Source organism: Melitaea cinxia, chromosome 2 (assembly GCF_905220565.1).
Source record: "Melitaea cinxia chromosome 2, ilMelCinx1.1, whole genome shotgun sequence".
NCBI classification, from domain to species: Eukaryota; Metazoa; Arthropoda; class Insecta; order Lepidoptera; family Nymphalidae; genus Melitaea; species Melitaea cinxia.
In genome coordinates this window covers 5,684,005-5,705,802 of record NC_059395.1, presented here as the reverse complement: position 1 = coordinate 5,705,802, position 21,798 = coordinate 5,684,005, and the positions used below count along the sequence as shown (strand labels likewise).

The 21,798-nt window shown below is 30.7% G+C and overlaps 2 protein-coding genes and 1 non-coding gene across 3 annotated transcripts in view; 2 read left to right on the top strand and 1 right to left on the bottom strand.

The window, feature by feature from the left end:
* Positions 1-13,754, top strand: part of LOC123663285 (protein slender lobes-like) — a 28,015-nt gene extending 14,261 nt beyond the window's left edge. Inside the window, exons 3-6 of the mRNA XM_045597978.1 lie at positions 6,194-6,318; positions 7,845-8,135; positions 8,583-8,772; positions 9,178-13,754. Coding sequence (XP_045453934.1) covers positions 6,194-6,318; positions 7,845-8,135; positions 8,583-8,772; positions 9,178-13,057 — 4,486 coding nt within the window. The 3' untranslated portion in view covers positions 13,058-13,754. The remainder of the gene's footprint in view (positions 1-6,193; positions 6,319-7,844; positions 8,136-8,582; positions 8,773-9,177) is intronic.
* On the top strand, positions 6,898-6,969 carry Trnad-guc. The gene has a single exon. It is a non-coding gene; the product is annotated as a tRNA-Asp (tRNA).
* A 65-nt stretch (positions 13,755-13,819) lies between the features above and the next one.
* Positions 13,820-19,874, bottom strand: LOC123659923 (zinc finger protein 878-like). Its single transcript, XM_045595089.1, has 6 exons — positions 19,405-19,874; positions 19,194-19,315; positions 17,600-17,809; positions 15,287-15,421; positions 14,724-14,789; positions 13,820-14,642 (listed from the first exon to the last, which is right to left on the bottom strand). The coding sequence occupies exons 1-6, from the start codon at positions 19,521-19,523 to the stop codon at positions 13,897-13,899; spliced, it is 1,398 nt and encodes a 465-aa protein (XP_045451045.1). The 5' UTR covers positions 19,524-19,874; the 3' UTR covers positions 13,820-13,896.
* Positions 19,875-21,798: the final 1,924 nt, after the last annotated feature.

Below are 21,798 nucleotides of genomic sequence, written 5' to 3'. Positions count from 1 at the left end.
CCCCATACATAATTCTGGGTACGCCCATTTTACAGACAGTACAGTATTTATAAAAGCAAAAACTGCGCTTAAATAAGTTAAAGACCAATATTTATTTATATTATTCTCATTTATATTATTATTTTATGTTATTCTTATATTTTGGGTTAAGTATGAAATCCAAGACGCGCACGTATCTGTAGTACCTACTTTAGGTAAATCTTTAATTAACGTAGACATAGAAAAGTTTGTTTAGTATACCTATGGTTATACCAAAATCCTATAGAAGTAATACGAAAATATTTTCCTCATCATATTCATGTCATTATCATAACCATCATGATTCGACTTATTTGTTTGCTGTGGATGACGTCTGTACTTCTGCCTTTATATACTCAAAATAATCTTAGTAAACTTAGTGTTAGATCGACTTTCATTGCGCTTGGTTTCCCTCATAACCTTGCCTCACATGTCATCTCTCACTCAACCATAGACCATACAGATTCTTTAATATTACTTTTTCTTTGAAATATATGATTTAAACCATGGTGTATACCTATGGCATTGGGGAATGTCCAAGACATCTTTAAAACAGGATACGCAATCATTTGATAAAAGATTAACACTAAAACACACCGTAACTCATGGGTAATCACAGCGTAGCATTTATTGTGACGACCCATTGTGATATTACGCAAGTGAAAACACGTTTGTAGTTGATCCCATTCATAAAAGTCAGATGCGCTTGCTCAATAGGACCTTCAATAGAGCTTGAAATATTTTGATTGATCGAAAAATTACCACGTTACTAACATAGGGACAAATGTTTGAAATTTTAGAAAGTTATTTACAAAACTTAAGTCTGCACGATTTAATGTTTATTCATGCATACAATAACTATATGAATAGACGAATATCTTTGTATGAGCAAAATTATAGTTAAGTGATTTTTCTTGGGAATTAATAACATTAAAATAAGGCATTAAATTGTTTTATATTTTTTTACAGTTTCACAGTTGAACTGCTTTTTCTTTGATAATTTTCATGATTCTTTTCTTAATCAAAAGCAAGGGCTCGTCATGTCGTTCCATTTGAATTTGATCGAAATCTGATAAGTACTTTTTGAGCTATCTCTGATAATTTCGTTTTTGATTTATTATTTTTATTAGCTACGTTTTATTAGCTACGTTGTCAATGTCAATTGAAGTCACTTTTTTTTTTTAATTATTTAACGCAATTATGTTCAATAATATCGTTTGTATATTACTAACAAGTTTCACATTTTAATCGACTGTTTCAGAATTTTATATTCTTTGCTCTAAAATAAATAAAACATTTCTAGTTTTCTAGCTCGATTTTCAAGGTTTAAACATAATCGATTATGTCATAAATTAATAAATCATTACAAAACTCATTACATATTTAATTAATCAATTTAATTAACACACTGAGGAAGGATACGTTATAAACATTGACTGCGTTACATTTATTAAAAATTAGAAACTCACAACGGAAATTAACTAAAAACATAATTATAAAACATAACAACAAAATTCTATTATAACGATATACGAAGGACATGTTCTTAATTACTAACAATTTTTAGTAAATTGATTTTAAAACACGTGTTGTTTAGTAAATAAACTTACTTATTTAATACATTAGTAAAAAATTATCGCATCCATGCTGTCCAAGTCTTTTGTATATAAATCACAGTTATGTGTCCTTTGTTATTGAAATAAAATTGTTTTCCTCATAATTTAAAAACAGAACAATAAAATGTGTAAGTAATTATAACATCTTTGTGCCAAAACAATGAAACAAATACATTGTTTACTGACATCCAAAGATACACAACAATCATTTGAAATAAACGATAAATTGATTATTTCATCACAGCTTATTTTGAAATGGTAACAACGATATAACTTAAGTACTGTTTACAGATATAATCAGAATCTCTAGGGTTAGAAACTTCTAAGTTATTTCTTGAGATATAAGCTTGTATACTAATGCATAGTTACTTTAAGTCCCAAAATTGGAGAGAGAAAACTTCTCTAAGAAAAAGTTACAGTGTAAATCTGTAAAGCATCTCGAATTTCGCATATAATACACAATTTATTAAAATAGCTGTGTCCGCGACTTCGTCCGCGTGATATATAACAATAAGCGTATTTTTCAGTTCGCAGAGTTATAAAATAAATAAATTTCTAAAATAAAAGTGGCTTAAGTTACTCCTTATTACATCAAATATCTGCCAATGAAAGTCCCGTCAAAATCGGTCCAGCCGTATTTGTCGTTATTTTGGTAAATGTACCGTTCGTCTCAAAAATCATTACGAGTCAAGCCGGTTTCCTTTCGTTGTTTTCCTTCACTGACGGTCATGAGATGAATTTTTTGAACACATTTTGGTCGAGATCCGTGTCCTTTACTGAACCGTTTCGGCTCTGTCCATTTCATTAACGTAAGAAAAATTTAGTATGTACTTATTTAATCTCATAGTAAATAGTCTATATAATGCACAAGTGAATCGATAAAATGTGTCGCAAAAACTTTGAACGACGAAAAGAAATAAACAATCGATGCATTCAAAAAAGTGCAGTACGAAGTTCACCCGTTAACTAGTTATCTATAAATCATTCATGTCTATAGGCTATATTTTTCATAATACTACACAAAATCGCGTGTCTTAAGTAATTAAGTATATCAATAAACGGTAATAACGTTGTTTCGTGGAAGCTATAAGGATTTTTCTTTATCGTCATTAATGCATTAACTAAGTTATTAACTGAAACCTCTGCAGTTTACATCCTCGTTCTAATCGCTAGGTAATAATACACTTAATTTAAAACGTGTACGAATATCGATAATTGATATAGAAGTCGTATCCCGTGTGTGTGCGAATCACGCAAATTTACAAAAATCGATTGATTACATAAAGTTATATTGAAAAAGAAGTCGACAAAGTACGCGATTATTTCCATTTTTTCCATTATTTATTATATATCAAGGCGTGATATTTTATAGCCTATTATAGCCGTAGTCGATAAACAAGCCTCTTAATAAAATATAAAGGAGTTTTTGCACATTAGTAAAGATGTAACTTAGAGTGAAATAAATACATGTTTTGATTAACGGTTAGTTTTGTATACATTTTTAGCCTCTTAATTTACAGAATGTAAATATTTTACTTCCTCAGTCATATTCTTAATTAGTATACAAGTAGCAAAGAGCCACCTACGAAGATCTAAATAGAGGGTCACGTCGAAACACCCAAGGAGTGTTCCAGGGCCTTTGTAAGTTACCGTATGAAAGGCCCGCAGGAACAAAGCGCAGGTCAACGACCACCGCTCCATACCGGGCACCAAGCGGACATTATAACACTAGGTTCTTGTTTCGATTCCACATGATTCTTTTTCCAAGATATTGCCTTTTATTTTTATTTGAATTCATTGTTATTGTAAATTATTATGTTTGTTCTGAAACTAAAAAAGCGTCTTCAATTTTCATCGACAATTAATATTAAATACACATTATAAATTATGGCTCAAAAATACCCTGATCTCTCCCAAATTTAAATGGGAATACATAACCAGCACCACCTTTCGAATAAAAAAATCATATAAATCGACACATCCCGTAAAAAAATATGATGTAGCACACATAAAAAAAAAACACAATCGAATAGAGAACCTTCACCTGTTTTCATTCATTTCAATCGGTTGAAAACGATAGATCGTAAAAATGTTTTAAAAATTTTGCTAAAGATTCAGCTGCCATAAATAATTAATAATATAACTTGAAACAAATATTTTTCTATAATACTATCAGTTAAAGTTTTCGTAAGTAATACTTACTTGCCACTTATATTTTTATTTTTGTATACAAATCGTAATTGTCATTTTGTTTCATAAATACGCCTTTCACATTTAATAACGTCTATGAAGTAAAATAATAACATATTTCATCGTCATTTTTTGTTAAAATTTTATAGAAAATAATATTGTAATTTAATAAAATTAAATAAAATGATATTAAATTTTCAATTCATACAATAAAATTAAAAAACATTTTTTATTTTAAATTAATTTTTAAAAATATCATTTTTATATACTTATATTATAAAATTAACGTTAAAAATCTTTGTTCCTATTATAAAATTAAATAAATTTAATGTAATAATAAATGTTACAATATTATATCTATGTTCAACATAAATGTGTAATAAAATATAAGAAAACGTTATTATTTATAACATTTGATTAATTATTATCAATGCGAACAATAAAACTTCACTTGTGTTACAGTAAAGCATTTCAGAATATAATATATAATTATGATTTAATCTTTTGTGAATACTTTGAAAGTTAAATTTCGCAATTCAACCTTTTCTGTTCTACGAGACCTCAAAATTGAAACAATTTTATCATGAAATAAGATAGTGTCCTCGTTCATATGTATTTATCAATAAAAAATATTATTTAAAGGTTTTCGAAAGTTATACAAGCTTATTTACGTATTTTTATAAATGACCTAGTTGCAGCCTGCGGCTAGCTCGTGCGGAAATAAGTATATCATACAAACTAACAATCAGCACTATCAATAAATAAATATCTTATAACTTACACACACGGTCGTCTGTTCCTACATTTCTTTTAATAAATATACCTAACACACACACACACACACACATATATATAAATATATGGGATTCGAACTCACAACCTACCGGCCAGAAAGCAAGACCACTACAAACTGCGCCAACAGCTAGCGAATACGGCTAGTCAATATTTTATTCGTTTTAGTTTCGTATAAACAAAAATCGCGTATAAATTTTAAAATCGAAAATTTTAAAGTAATTAGTCGCAGTTGTCAGCATAAGCACTTGATAACTCTACCCATCCTCAGTTTTAGCAAAAAATGTATCGCCAAGTCACAGTAAGCGGAATGTACTAAGAGTTAACTTAGGTAGGACACAGCAGGAAATTTCCTGCTTAAAATCTGGAGCAGCCCGACTGGGGAAGTACCTCGACCTTACAGAAGATCACAGTAAAATAAGAGATACTGTTTTCAAGCAGTGTTGTGTTCCTGTTGGTGAGTAAGGTGACCAGAGATACTGGGAGGAATTGGACGTAGGATTGGCAACGCGCTTGCAATGCTTCTGGTGGTGCAGGCGTCTATGAGCATCGGTAAACGCTTACCATCAGGTGAGCTGTACGATGGTTTGCCGACCTAGTAGTATAAAAAAAAGATATCATGATACAATTGTATAAGATTACTGATTTGTTACAGTAGGACAGGCTATTTAATGTAAATTAAATTCGCAGTATCTAAAACAATATTCGTAAAGTATCGGTTATCCAAGTTTTGAAACGGCTCAAATTATAATAAGAAACCTTGAAATGAAACACCGGTCCTGTGTCTTTTATTGTATTCTTATAAAACGTATTTTTAACTTCCAAACCATTCGTGGCATTTATTTGCTTAGGTGTATAATCCTACACTCAGCAACCTGGTATAATATACAAACATAAACATACAACTCAACAAACCAGTTCAATATATTTTGAACCTAATTCCATTTGCTTAAGGTTTCGTTTAATAGTATTTATCATATACAAGTACAATAATAGACATACTATGACAACATCAGAAATTCGATATTATGTACGTAAACAGAAAAACTTTTGTTAAGCCACAGTAATTTTAATTATTTTATGTGAGTGATCGTGGTCTATCCATGTCGGTGTAATAATCAATTTTAAATATTTTACTGTATTTGAATTTTTACTCTTCAAATGGATAAGACTGGTCCAGAGATTCGACAACTTCTTAACACCACTGCTAAAATTATAACGACGATAGATGAGGAGAAGTACGTATTATCTTTTAAACATGTCTTTCATAAAATAGTTTCTAGTGTATACTTTGTATGTACAACCTGTCTGCAGCTAACGAAAAATAATTAAAAGATCAGACTGTTTTAAAAATCTGAAACAAGAAGAGGTTTTAATAAAATAATTTATTGTAATACATAAAACTATTTCAACTAATTAGATAAGACCTATATGTATTTTTTTTTACTTTTACCTAGCATTCTCATCAAATTACTAAAAATTTAAAAGATTGACAGCGTTACAAAAGAAAACTAACTCAGCTTACACTTTTAACACGTAATTTCAATTTATAATAAGTAGTTCTTTTTATGTTTCAGAGGAGAGAAACTTTACGTAACCGCCGACAAACGTGGCGAAAAAGGTGGCTGCAAACGGCCGCTTTGCTGGACATTGCTCGGCCTGATCGTCGCTGCCATAGTAGCGCTTATCGTTTTAGCAGCCAGTGAGTTGAATTTCGTATAGTATGCTTTTTTATTTAGTTTTATTCCGACAGTTCTGGCTAATAAATAAAAATTTCTTTTATTGAAAACTTGTATATCCCTACTAATATTATAAATGTGAATGTAAGTTTGTTTATTACGCTTTCACGCGAAAACTACTTAACCGATCATCATGACACTTTGTACACGTATTCTTAGAGGTATTCGAAGTAACATAAGTTACTTTTATAAAAAAAAATCAATGCGAGCGAAGCCGCGGGTAAAAGCTAGTTTTACTAAATGTTACGTTTTTACATGTTTGTTATCATCATGTCCGTGCCTTTTTTTTAAATTACTTATCTGATATAATTTTGATTCGATTTATTTTTAATATTTAAACATTGGAATCAGAAACACAAAGAAATTGGTACTACTATCAAATGTCAAAATATCTAGATAGTTAATGTTACATGGGTCTGTATCAGACTACCTCAAGTTTTCAACGTTAATAAAAGATATCGAACAATTGTTGTTTAGATACAATAAATAAGGTTAAAACTCAAATCTGAATATGGTTCATAATTTCAAATTGCGTAAATATATCTTCGGTAGTATAGTGGTAAGTATCCCCGCCTGTCACGCGGGAGACCGGGGTTCGATTCCCCGCCGGAGAGATTTTATTTTCTTATAAACTAGCAATTTATTTTGTATTATATATATATATTTTGTTTTTAAATAACGAAACTTACAATAAATTACTTCTTTAAAAAAGTGCCACTACCAACTTCTATTAAATTTTCAAAATTTAATATTAATGCTATCTCCATTATCTTAAAAATTTCACGATGAGCGCGTTCGTGATATTTTTCTTTACATATATGTTATACACATGTACTATATGATATTACTCTGGTTCATTACATCATTCATTACATTACTTTTGTTTTCTTTGCAAAACAATTCCATTTAGTATTTAATTTATTTTATGGTCCTTTTTTATAATAATGTTAGTTATTAAATTTTTATTGATTGTAAATGCAAGCAATGATTTCAACTGTAGGTATCACCTGTTGAGATACGCTCCGAAAACTCCTAGATATTTCTATACGCAATGTGACATGGTTACGCTTTTCCTAATCTCGGATCATATTCTTACAGTGAAATTAAGATGTAAAATATACCATGTACCTACATATATGTAGGTACTATTTAACACTAGTTTACTTGAAATTTTGTTTTGTGGTTCTAAATATACATATAAATAATTTAGACAAAGTAAGATTAAATTTCGTCAACGGAAAAAAATTATAGGAGGACTTGTTGTAACGCATTGTATTTTTGTCGACATAAAATAATAACGATATTTTAAAAAAAAAATTTAATTTCGCCCTTTGTGGACGACCTTATTGCAAATTTCTTGCAAACAACATTTGAATGGAAAATTTTAGGTAAGGCACAGTATATTTTTCTTACATGTAACATTTTTAAAACTAGCAAGTTATCAATATTTTGTTTATTATATTCACATAAAAAATATTTTCATTTTCAGCTGGTATCCTCTTCACGAATTCTCCAACTCCCCTGGAGCAATATAACGCTTCGGTCAGTTCCGCGCGTGCGTTTGGCGGTATTTCGAGCGGCACCAGTCATGATCACGATCATCATGGCCACAACCACGATCACAGCGACCACAATCACGAACATGACCACGGCGACCACGATCACCACGAGCATGAACAAAGCTCCTCATCACCTCCCCAGATTGTTACTGAGATACAAAGTGATGAAGGACTAAATCCCTCGATAATGTCAGATGAATCAAGTGATATTTCTATGTATGGTGAGTAAAATAAAGTTACAATATTAATTACCATGACGCGTTAATGCGTGGCCACATCAACTGGGTGGTGCTAGCATTCTTTTTCCTGCACATGACAGAAATTTCTTTAGCCATAGAGGTATTACTCGTGGTCTTGGCATTTATGTGATGCGTTTCCAAAACCTTCGACATATGATTTACGTGTACGTTACCTATACTGTATTTATTTACGTACCGTGTATGTGTAATGTGTACTGCCTTGTAAATCTCAGATTTACTGCTGAGCAGATGTCTTTTCTCCTATCAAAGAAAGGATACTCAAGCTAGGCAATGTTTTTGTTGATTATTGCAAGATAATACCCGATGAATTACAATGAAATACACAATTGCTGTTTTAATAATAAAAACATATTTACATATTTTGTTTCTCAAAACAAATGTATTGACTATTGTAACCTATTTTTCTAGTTCCGAGAACAGTAGAAGGAGAATTGAAGATTGACAACGAAAACTTCGTGCCAGCGTTTGAAGATACAGAGAGCGAAGAATACAAAGAGTTCACATCAACATTCAGCGATGCTCTCAAACATGCCCTATTCGACAGAAACAGTATTGAGAATGGAGACAATGAAATAATGGTAGAAGTTGTAAAAATAAGGTAATCTATAGAAATAAATAAAATTGGAGTGTCTGTTTGTAATATTAAAATAACCGCTTTTTACTAAATGCATATGGATGTAAACATGGTACATATACCAAAATAACATTTTTTTCAATTTTTGTCTGTCTGTCTGTTTGTTCCGACTAATCTCTGAAACGGCTGAACCGATTTTGACGAGACTTTCACTGGCCGATAGCTGATGTACTAAGGAGTAACTTAGGCGGCTTTTATTTTAGAAATTTATTTATTTTATAACTCTGCGAACTGAACAATAACTTTTAAAAAAATCTACCGGACCAGATGAAGTTGTCTAACCTTTTAAAAAGCTTTATGGATATTTCAATATTCTTTCAGTTGCTAAAACTACCTAATTATTAAATTGAATTTCTTTTTGCATTGCAGGCCAGGTTCAGTTATCGTAACATACAGAATACATTGGATACCTAAACACAATACAGAACCAACAGAAGACCTCTTAACAGCACAAAGCTTAAAAACTAATCTTAATAACTATTTGGACACTAACAATAGAATGATAAATATATACCACGTTGCCGAGGAAGATTTAGCAACAAAACCAGTACTTGATTTATGTAAAATTAATAATAACGATTGTGAATACAAGTGTGAATTTGATGATTCTGTCCTCGATTTTACCTGCGTTTGTCCTCATGGACAAATCACAGATGCCAATTCACCCAAGAAATGTATGCCTGTCTTAGACAATTCTGAACCTCGACTTCTTCCCGAAACAACCAGTCGAAGGATTGAAAACCCTGACTCTAATGAAAATACAATGAGGAGCATTGCAAAAGAAGAAAAACCGACTATGGAAAGTGAGGAAAATGAATTCGATTGGAAGCAAAGGCAACATTATACTCCAGAGACAACTACTGAAACGGAGTCTGACTTAAATTTCTCACATTTATTTGGTCATGCGGATGGAGAAACACCAAAACCGGAACCAAGCCCAGGACACGAGATTAATTCAACTCCTGAACCCCAGTCTTCGGAAGAAGAATCTAAACCAGAACCCACTGTCGATCACAAACTTGAATCTGAATCAGACGCGATAGTACAAGCGGAGCCTGAACCTACAGCTGAACCAAAACCTGAACCAACAGTAGAATCTGAACCACAAGCCGAGCCAGAACCTGAGCCCACAGCTGAGCCGAAACCTGAACCTACAGCGGAGCCTAATGCTGAATTAGAACCGACAGCAAAACATGAACCTGAATTATCAGTAGAACCACAAGCTGAACCTGAACCTACAGCTGAACCTGAACCTACAGCTGAACCTGAACCTACAGCTGAACGTAAACCTACAGCTGAACCTGAACCGGAACCGACAGCAGAACCTAAGGCTGAACCAGAACCTGAACCCACTGTAGAACCTAAAGCAGGACTAGAACCAGAACCAAATGCTGAACCAGAACCTGAACCCACAGCAGAACCTAAAGCTGAACCAGAACCTGGACCCACAGCAGAACCAAAAGCCGAACCAGAACCAACGTCCGAAATAAAATCTGAGGAAGATACAAAAATAGAAACTGGATCAGAAATAATACAATCTGTTCCCATAACGGAATCGAATGGACCTGAGTCTGAGACGCAATCAAATAATGAATCTAACCAAACTAATTTAGCGGACAGAAATATGGTAACAATGGTCGGTGAAAATGAACAAAAACAAAATGAAGAAACAGAATTGAAAACAACACCTAAACCGATGTTTGATCACGCTACTTTCGATTTAGATAGTTTAATTGGACTTCATACAACTCCAGAACCATTCGTGACTCAAAAAACAGAAATGATAAATGAAGAACAAGCAAGTTTTGGAAACAAAAAAATGGTATCGATAAGCGACATAATGAGTGACAAAACAGAAAGTAATATGGATGATTCGATAGCAACAACAATGAGAATTTCTATTTCTGAACCTAATGTTATTAACGACCCTTCATATGAACCTAATCCTGAAATTATTTCTATCTTGCAACAAAATGGAGACTTAATGTCTACAAACGAGAATTCGACAAACGATGATGAATGGCTTGAAGCTGATGAAAATAGTACTACTTCAGTTCCCCAAACTACTATGATTATATCTAGCAGTGACGAAATCAATAACCAAAATAAAAAAGAAATTAGTGATGATCGCATTAATAAATCAGAATCGAGATCTTCAAAAACCTTAAATGATTTTTCTGCTGAAACAACGACAGAAAAGACAAAGGAAAATATAGATGAAGGTATTACGTTTGATATGATTAAGAGAAATAATGAAGTACCTATGGAATTAACAACTCTTAAAACAAATATGGAAAATTCAGAATCTGTTCAGCCGAATTCAAAAGACATGGAAGAAAATAATGCTGAAGATGAGAATAGCAAAAATGTTGTAGAGAGTACTACATCAGCACATGTTTTCACTAACAAAATCGTTGATCAAAATGAAGACGATACAAATAATTTAAATCAAAATCATATGGAGAGTACTATTACAACAAGTACTCAACCCAGTAACGATAATATTATTAATGCATCGGAATCGCAAGGGTCCCAAAGTATACCTTTCAATGAAAATGAAGAAACAGAACCAACTACTGCTGCAATGGATACAATGGGTTCAAATAACCGACAAAACAAAGATATGCAGGATGATAAGAATCTAATGGATGCCTTAGAAAAAACTACCATGTCCAGTCAAATTTCTAATGACAATGAAAATAAACAGATAACTTTTGATACCATTAATATGCTTTATAATCGATCATCAAAAGCAATCATGGAAAATAGTATGGAAGACGTAACAGAATCTAATGAGGTTTTAAAAGATTCGGCTGAAACAAGCACTGATTCCGATTGGTTGTCAGAATCTGTGACCGAAGTTAGTTTGGAAGATATTGCAAAAAATAATGATAACAGCAAATCTACTGAACCTCCAGCGAGTAAAATAGACGCAATTATGAATCACGGTCTTGCAAAAGATGATTTTGAGCCTGATTACTTAAATAACATGGAATCTAACAATAGTAAAGTAATAGATCAAGATGAAATGTTATACGGCATGTCTAAAGATTATGAAAATGACGATTCTAGAATTAAGAGAATAAATACTCAAAAAGATGAATCTGAAAAATCTGTAGAAACTTCCACGCTGAACTCTAATACCTTTAAAACCACAACAGTAGGACAATACATTTACAAAATGGCGGAAAAAACAATAAATGAACCTGTTACGACTCCAGAAACTTCAATGACAACACCTCGTCCAGCTCCAGTTTGGGAGGAAACAGAAAACGGACCAATTATTGATGAAATGTCAAAATCTGGAGTAAACGATAGTCCTATTGAAACCACAAACGTTATGACATCGACCGTGCCTACAACGACAGCTGCATTAAATAAACAAGACATGGATCAAAATAATCTACCTAAAATGGCCGATTCGAGTACTCAAAACACAACACAAGTAAACAATTTAAACGTTACCATATATGAAATAAATCAGAACGACAACCAATCATTCATTACATCAAAATCTACAAATGCCCAATCGTCTGAATTCGTAGATCACGAGACTGACATGAACCCATTCTTGCCAGAAGTCGAAAATAATAAGAGCCTCGTAAAAAAACTACAGGAGGGTCATGACATTGAGCCAACTAATTTGAATGAAACTCAAAATGAAAATGGAGAGGACCATAATATGAATAACTCAGGCGTACCATCTACAAACGAATCAAATATATTACCGGCTAAGGACGCTGCTGAAGAAAACGACCTATCAGTTATATCAGCTCCAACAACTACCACGACCGCTAATATTGACGACATATTTAATAAACTCTTTACCAATAGTAACTCTCGTGTAGATGAATCAATCTCTACTACTACAGAAATAAATAAACCATCAACAAACTCATTTAACTCATATAATGAAGAACAATCGAGTGAAAAATCTGGTAGTAAAGAAGTATTACCTATTTCAACATTTTTGTTAGATACCGATGATTTAGATACGACAAAAAGACCAACCGCGTCACCTGCAAATGATTTAAGTAAAGAAGCAGAATTAACTAATTCGAAAACTATAAAAGATATTGATAATGAATTTCTTAGCGTAGTACCGATTGAACAGGAAAATAACGAACTAAAAAAAAAATTCAATAGTGAAAGCATTCAAGAACTCAATTACATTAGTGATTCGCCCAAAAAGAGTGATAGGAGAACAGATGTAAATAATTTTGATTCCGTCTTAAACCTTGAAGCGTAGTATTTCGAGCACTAGTTATGAACAAGATAAAGTTGTACATTATTGTTACTCCCTTTCCTGTGATTTTAAAAGCTATAGAGATACCATTGTAAATTGAATCCGTTACAACTATTCTTTTGCTAAGATTCCAAATGGTTCTAAGTTTTATTAATAATACTAAAGATATTTTACCTATATTGATAAATAATAACTTGTTTTATTAGACTAGTCAAATTAGAAAAAATAAATCATCAACATGAGGATTTTAGATTATTTATTGCTTCAAATACGTGAGACATACACGGCCAAAAATGTATTATCCATTTATTTTTTTGTCTTCAGTAATTGAAGGATTTCTTTTAAAATTGTTACCATAGTTAAATATATATTATATTTTAAATAAAAAATCATTGTTTTTCCATAATTATTAAATGACAATTTTAAATTGATTTATAATTATATCAAGGGGATGTTTGTTCCTAAAATTCGTCAATATCTAAATTATAGAAACTGTGCCGTAATGTGATATTTCCGAACGATTAAGTGGCATTCCATTTATCGATTATATAATTTTTAACTTAGTGATACTTTTAGAAGTGAGGTCTGATTGTAAAATAATAATTTTTATTACTGTAGTTCTTGTTAACTAAGATATATTTTGTATAATATGGTTGAAAATGTAAAGAAGTGTTGTAAATAAATATAAAGTTAATATTAATCCATAATGTTTTTATTTCATATCTAATATGACAACATCACAATATATTAATAATTGAAGTATAATATCAGTACATCTTAATATATTTTCTGTAAAATAAATACTAAAAAAAATATCAGAATCACAGTAAACATTATCACAACTACAATGCTGGTCTAGGGGTTATCTCGTCAATTTCTTGGTCCATTATTTGATCATCTATGGCCATCTTAGCACACAAACAATTCTCACTTATAGTACCACTGCCGCTTACTATACACTTACCTAAAACAGCTTTACAGCTATTGTAGGGTATATTATTATTGATATTCATAATTTCATCATTAATATTTTTATATTTATTATTCCTATTAATTATATCATTTTCAATATTGATACTTAAGTCAAACGTTTCTTCTAATTTTATAATACCATCTTTTCTGATTTCCAATTTTGGTATATTACAGTCAGTGGAAGTATTCTGTAGTTCCTTAATGTTTATACTTTGGTGATTATTTCTTATAGAAGCACATTCACAACCCTCGCATTCGTTATTCATAGAATTTTCTTCTACAACATTCATTTTAACAGTTAATTTGTCTTCATTTTTTTCTGGATCGGGATCAAAACTATTATTTGTGAGTATGGAATTATAAAAATTGTTAGCCTCTACGATTTGAGCACACAAACAACTATTCGGTGAATTCTCATTGGCAATACATTTCCCTAAAACTTTCCTGCAATCGCTGAAAACTTCGATGTTATTCAAATTATTGTTGAATTCTATCTCATCGCTTAGTTTGACAGAATTCTCTGACTGCTGCAAAAGCAATGTACACTCTTTCAAATGGTTTTTGTATAATGCTGTAGAAATAATTTGTCCACATGTAGCACAAGTAACATTTTCGTCTGAAAATTAATATTTAATCATATTAGCCATAATTGAAAACTTTATAAGAATTACCAATTATCTAACTATATATGAATTACCTTTCAAAGCATCTTGAGAATTATCACAGTTTGAATCTGAGGATATACCACTATCAATTGTAGTTTCTAAAACAAAAAAAAAATACTGTGTGTCATTTGCTTATTTAACTCAAGACAAAGCATATACTCGTAATAAACAACCAGATTTTCTTTACAAATTTCGACACTACAGCTAACAAAACAAACAATAATTGCTGTGCTAACTTAAGACGGGACTAAATTTTACTCAGAGCCGGTGACTACACTGGCGTAAGTATTCGCTTTAACGCGAGCGGTCGCTGGTTCGATTCCTATTTCAATCCTTGTTTCTAGTCTGAGTTTATTTCCTCATAGGTCTCTCATTGCCTCAGAGAGTATGTAAAGCCGTTGGTCAGAATTATTATCATAGAAACCGAAAACTGCTAGCAATCGTTACTCATGATAGGATCATATCCGCAAACTTGATTTCGAGCGGCTTTGTGTTAACACAACCCTAATGGGTTCAACGCTATTCCTACATGGAGCGAAGGCTTTTTCCTACAGTGGGAACTATAGACTGATTTATCATCATCAAAGTGACTTACTATGTGTCGTAAGATGTTTTTTCCTTGCATACTCTGTAACAAATTTCTTTCCACACCCCGGTACAGTGCAATGCAGCCAATGATCTGGTTCATGGGTTTTTAAGTGTGACTTGAAATGATGAAATTGAATAAAACCTTGAAATGTAAAAATATGTAAGGTTAAAACGTATAAATAAGTTTGCATGGAAGAAATCGCTATTTTAGCGATAAGGCCGCCTATTGCAGCTGATGCAATTATGTTAGTTTCCAATGTAATTCTGTATTTGGTTTATTATGAATTGGTGCGTAAAAGAATAAATAAATATATCATATTGTTCATTATTTAGATAATTGTGTTTGCTCGCAAACGAAAGAAAAACTGACTGCAATTCACATCAATAATTACTATAACGAAGCCAATCATAAAATATTCAATTAAATACACATTACTAGGGATAATTCAAGAAGTACTTTTCACATTTTGATCAAATTCATATAGGATCACATGACAAGCACTACCTTTCGATTTAAAAATAAATCATCAAAACCGGTACACCCAGTAAAAAGTTATGAAGTAACACAGAAAAAAAAAATAGTTGAATTGAGAACCTCCTTCTTTTTCTCCTTTTTTGAAATTCAAAATTAACTTGCTAAAAATCTCTGCAAAAAAAATTTACAATTAATATACAGTTGATATTGCCTTGATTCATCTATACAAATAAACAAATTTGGAGTGTCTGTAATATTAAAAGAGCCGATTTTTAAGCGACTTCCAAAAAAGGAGCACCTCCTTTTCAATTCGATTATATTTTTTTAATATATTATGTTACATCAGAACTTTTGGCTGGGTTGACCGATTTCGATAAAAAAAATTAATGAAAGGTAGTGCGTGTCATTTGGTCCCATTGAAATTTATTTGAGATCTACACCAAGTACTTTTCGAGTTATATCTACTTTTTCGTTTTTTACTTGACTATTTTTTCGTCGACCTACGTTGTATTATACCGCATAACTTTTTACTGGGTGTACCGATTTTGATGATTTTTAATTTAATCAAAAGCTGATGCTTATAAATTTCATCGAGATCCGGTTACAACTTTTGGAGTACTCTTTGATTACGCGTATTTACTTGACTATTTAAGTCGTTTTTTGTTTCGTTTGCGAGCAAACACAATTATTACTAAATGCATAATTATGATTGTTTTGTTTTTTGTATACACGTTACATAAACAAAAAAAAAAACATTTTTTACAATATTTGTCTCCGTCTGTCTGTTTGTTCCGGCTAATGTCTAAAACGGCTGCACCGATGTTCACGGGTCTTTGACCTGATCTGCCAACTGATGTAATAAGGAGTAACTTAGGCTTTATGTTTAGATTTTTTTACGGACGAAGTTGCGGGCATAACTAGTTTTACATATAATAATCTAAATTCAGTCTTCTCATATTACTTATATATTTTTTAAAGTATGATTCACCAACTTCTTGACACAATGTGTACATATTTGTAATATCAATATCAGTAAACCACATTTGAATAAATTTATTTAGTAAAATATGAAATATGTTTTTCTGTATTATGTATCATACAATAATGTCAGTATTAGTCATAATTAATTTATTGATGTTATTCATTTTTTTTAATTTTGTACTACGGCCTATGAACTAGCATTTAAATTTTTTAATGTTAGAGTAATTTCTAAGTTTATAATAAAAATGTTTATTTTAGTTATCTATACATTTTGAAACTTGATAAAAGGATGAAAAAAATATTGATACTTAATGAAGATACCAATAATAATATTATGTTACTGTAATTTTAATAAATGTTGTCTTTTTATGTAAGACATCCAGCAAAATTATAGAAAATAAACTAAGTAGTTAATGGAGTAACTTTTTAGTTACTCAAGTTTTAATTCTGATTCTTTTCAAGAGACTCTACCTACGTCTATACTAATATTATACAAATGAAAGATTCTATTTTTTGTGTATTTTGGATGGTTTTAATAGACTGACTCAAAAAATATTGGACTGATTTGGTGGACGGAACTATGGGAAAAGGTAAAGAAGTGTACGGCACACCTGATGATAAACATTTACCATAGCCTTTAGGTGTCTGCAACACCAGAAGAATCGCAAAACGCGTTTCCGACCCTACTCCGAGTCCCCTCCTGGAGCTCTAATTACCTTACTCACCACAGGAACACAACTCTGCTTGAAAGCAGTATTATTTAGTTGTCATCTTCTGCACTTTCCCAGTCGGGCTGCTCCAGATATTGTGAAGCATATTTCCTGCTGTGCCCTACCTCGGTTAATAAAATAAAGTTATTGATACCTTTTCCACATATTTTACAATAATGCTGTTTTGCATTAGTGTGAGTCAGCTCATGGTGTTTGAGATGATGTGGGAAGTTGAAAGATTTTTTACAATCCTCATAGCTGCAATGGAATCTCCTTTCAGCGTTTGGTTTATGGGTTTTCATGTGCGACTTTAAAGCCAAATCACTATTGAAACTGGCACTACATTTAAAACATTTATTTGTTCCTGAAACAAAATTTGTCTTTATATAATTTTACCACAAAGATCTTTTTAAATAATTTTGACTATAAAAAACAACTATTGTTGTGTTAAATTTACGATCTATCATTTGAAATGATAGAATAACTATTCTACCATGTTTAGGTAAAAGGCAAGTAGTAGGTAACACAATTTTACTATTTTTGTAAATATTTTTAACCGACTTCAAAAAAATGAGGAAGATACACAATTCGACCGTATATATATATTTTTGTACCGTATATATATGTTCTGGGATAACTCCGTTGTTGATAAACCGATTTTGAAAATTTTTTATTGTTGGAAAGGAGATATCCCTAGTTTGGTACCATGATGGGATCCCAGAGAAATCGAGGAAAACTCTCGAAAATCCGCAAAACTTTTTACTGGGTTTACCGATTTTAATGATTTTCAATTTAAACGAAAACCAATGTTTATCATGTGGTTACATTTAAATTTCATCGAGACCTGATTACAACTTTTGGAGTAATTTTTGATGATGTGTATTTTACTCAACTATTTTTTTGTCTACCTATGTTTTAATACTTGTCGATATAATTGAAGTCGGTTTTTCTTGACGTAATGGAATCAACAGTGAGTTAACAGCGGGCAAGAGTCAGCCTCAGTAATGGTGATAAGATTAAAAAGTATTTGTAGTTAAATAAATTCATTAAAAAGTACAGTAAATTAGTTAAAAATGACAATATTATAAAAAATCATTTAAATTTAAGTAAAAAACACAAATTACTATTTTAACATGACTGAAAAATATCTCTTTTGGGAGGGAGGTTAGTGGAAATGAAGCGGTGTTGGATGAACTTTTAAAAGTTTTTAATTATGAGTGCTTCAATTTTCTTTTTAACCAAGAATTTCAATGCTCAAACTCAGTTCATATTTGTATGTTTGTTTGACAGTTTTGGTAAAAAAAGAGTAAATAATGAAATTTAAGATAGAGGAAGTTGTAAGCAGCAAAAACTAGGAATACTAAAATGGAAAATATATAGTAATAAGCATTTTTAGTTTAGATTTTTAACATTATCAGACTTTTTAAATGCTATTCTATAATTTAAGCTTAGTGATATAATATAAAAATGTATTGGGATAATTCACTTTACAACCTAATAGATTTTGATGAAACTTCGAATAGATTGGCACATTTAGGACATAACACAAGCTGCCGTTAAACATATTCATATGCTTTGTAAATGTAATCTAACGCTAAATCTGTGTAAATATATGATGACTTCTTTAAAACATAACAAAATTTAAGGATTATGTAGCCATAATATCAAACAAATATCCTGTTAAGAAAAATTAGTTAATTTTTTGCATTTTTTTTTTAAAGTATCAATAACAAGCATTTGTTTCTTACCATTGTGTGCATATTTTATATGACGCTGAAGAAGATCATCATCACGAAAGCTACGTCCACAATCAGTGCACTGAACACTTCCTGTTCTTTCATGCTGTTTCTTGTGCCTTCTTAAAGCAGATCTACGAATATTTTTAAGTTTTAAAAATATAAAAATAGATACTTTTTAACAACAACACATAGGCAAATAAAAAAATATTGCTTTGCTCACATAAAACTAAACTTCTTAGAGCATTTATCGCATTCGAACAGAGAATAATGACTCTGTTCGTGTCTTTTCTTTTCACTTTCATATTTAAATTCTTTGGAGCAATAACAGCACGATAACATTTTTAATAAATGTTGTTAAAATGACGACTGAATTATTTACTTCACATATTTAGCTATTGACTATTTACTCTTCATTTATTATCTTATCAGCTAGCCTATCAGACTATCACAAGTAATTCACAAAAGATAAATGATCAAGTGATCAACATAAGCAAATTATTTTACTCTTTTTATGAAAGCTACCGAAGAGTACTACCCTATATTACATTACTTGGTCTATGAGTACTACAGACTACACTACGTTTTCTTCAATCAAAGAGTTCCTTTATTAATGAAGTCATATTATTTTATTACATTAATTGCTCTATGAATGAAGTCAACCAAAAGTCAACTTAATCAAGTAACCAAAGAGAATATAGTATATTGTATATAGGTAACATACACAACCCAAGCCTGCAAAATAATGGTATTTGTAATAAAAAAAATACTAATCAATAGATTTTCAATAGCTCAATTCAACTGCGTTGTACTTTAAAATTACTCACCTTAAATTATTCAATTAAAAATCAATAAAGACGTTGAAAAAAAATTATTTATCAATACTTTCAAACTCCTATATCTTTTGATGTATACAATATTTTAACAAAAAAAAAAATATTTAAAAAAATATTTAAATAAATAAGGAAAGTGGAGCTGTTCCACACTGTACTTGAGCAGTTATAAATGAAACTTGAGCAGTTTTTTAACACTTTGAGCAATTTAAAATCTACGACACACTGTATTAAAGGGGCAACGATGGACGGAAAACTTTTGTTGTTTTGTAAACAACTCTGTAATAATGAAAGCACATCTGAAATTTTGGTAAAATCATTTTTAGAGTTAATACCAATTATTGAAGTTGAATTTTTAGTTATTATATTACTCTAACGATTCTAATAACGTTAAAAGATGTCATGCAATGCCAATGAAAATAATTATTTTTGCTGTTTATGTTCCGGCAACCATATGGCAAATAGTAAAGCGTGCCCTGAATTGAATAGGCAAAAATCTATTAAATTACATATGGCTGAACGGTGTGTATCATATGCAGAGGCCAATAAAGAGATACCAACGTCATATAAATCTTATTCAGAAGTTAGTAAAGAAGTAAATATTAGTCAAAATACTAATAAATCATACAAAAAAAAACATTTATATCTAGACCTCGGAATCCTATTAAGCCTAATATAGGTTATGATAAAATAGCTCATAAAAATATAATAAAAGAATTTTCATCCAATGAATTTGAAAAAATTGAAAAAGTGTAATTAATAAAAAAAAGACATAAATTATTTGTTAAATAATTATAAACATTTTTTATTTTCTATCTCAGAAACTTGTCTTAGGCCAAGTAATAATTTTAGGTTTCGAAATTATAATACCATCAGAGAAGATAGGCTAGATAGTTTTGGTGGAGTAGCCTTTCTCATTGAGAAAAACTTTCCTTTTAATTTAATTAATATTTCTGTACATAGTTCTGAACTTTCTATTTTAGCTATAAGTGTATTTATCATATATTTTGTGTCTGTATATATTTTTCATATTTCTACTTATATTTTAAACGAAATAAATTAATATCATATCCATAAAATTGTGTTGCAACTTGCACTATATATTTCTTAATAGTGAAGATATTTAATATTATATCCCATTTATGTTTTTTTTTCCTTTTCATAATAAAATATATTATTTTGTTTCTTCCTATCCTGTTCTGAATCCTATCATAAATTCCTCTTGTCCGTTTATCCTCAATTTTTGAACATTTGTCTCGTCATTGGCAATGAACTAAGTGCAGTCCATTATAAAAAAGGTTCATAAATCTGAATGAATGAATGAATAAAAAAAAGGTTAAATGTCAATGTCATATTATGTCACAGAATTTTGAAGTAGTACTTGCTACACAAATACAAATTTGATTTAAAATTAATGAATAAAATCAAATCCTTATAAATTTATAATATGTGTTTAAGGTTTCTATAAATTTGACATTACACATTAAGTTTAATCTTAATACATTCTTATAAATAAAAGGAATAGAATAGTTTTTAAAGCAAATGAAACGTATCGAGATTTGTTTCAAGTTACAAAAATGTATTATCACAAATTTTCAGTCTAACAAAAAATAATCATTCTTAAATAATAATTAATATCTGTCGGGGAAAAAACGAGACGTCTGCACGATGCACAAAAATCAATTGTATATGTTGGCTACTAATGAAGAACGCTCGTGTTGCGCGAATATTATAAAAGCACGTCGCACGTGCTATTCTTACATAAATCATTTATTTCGGAACCT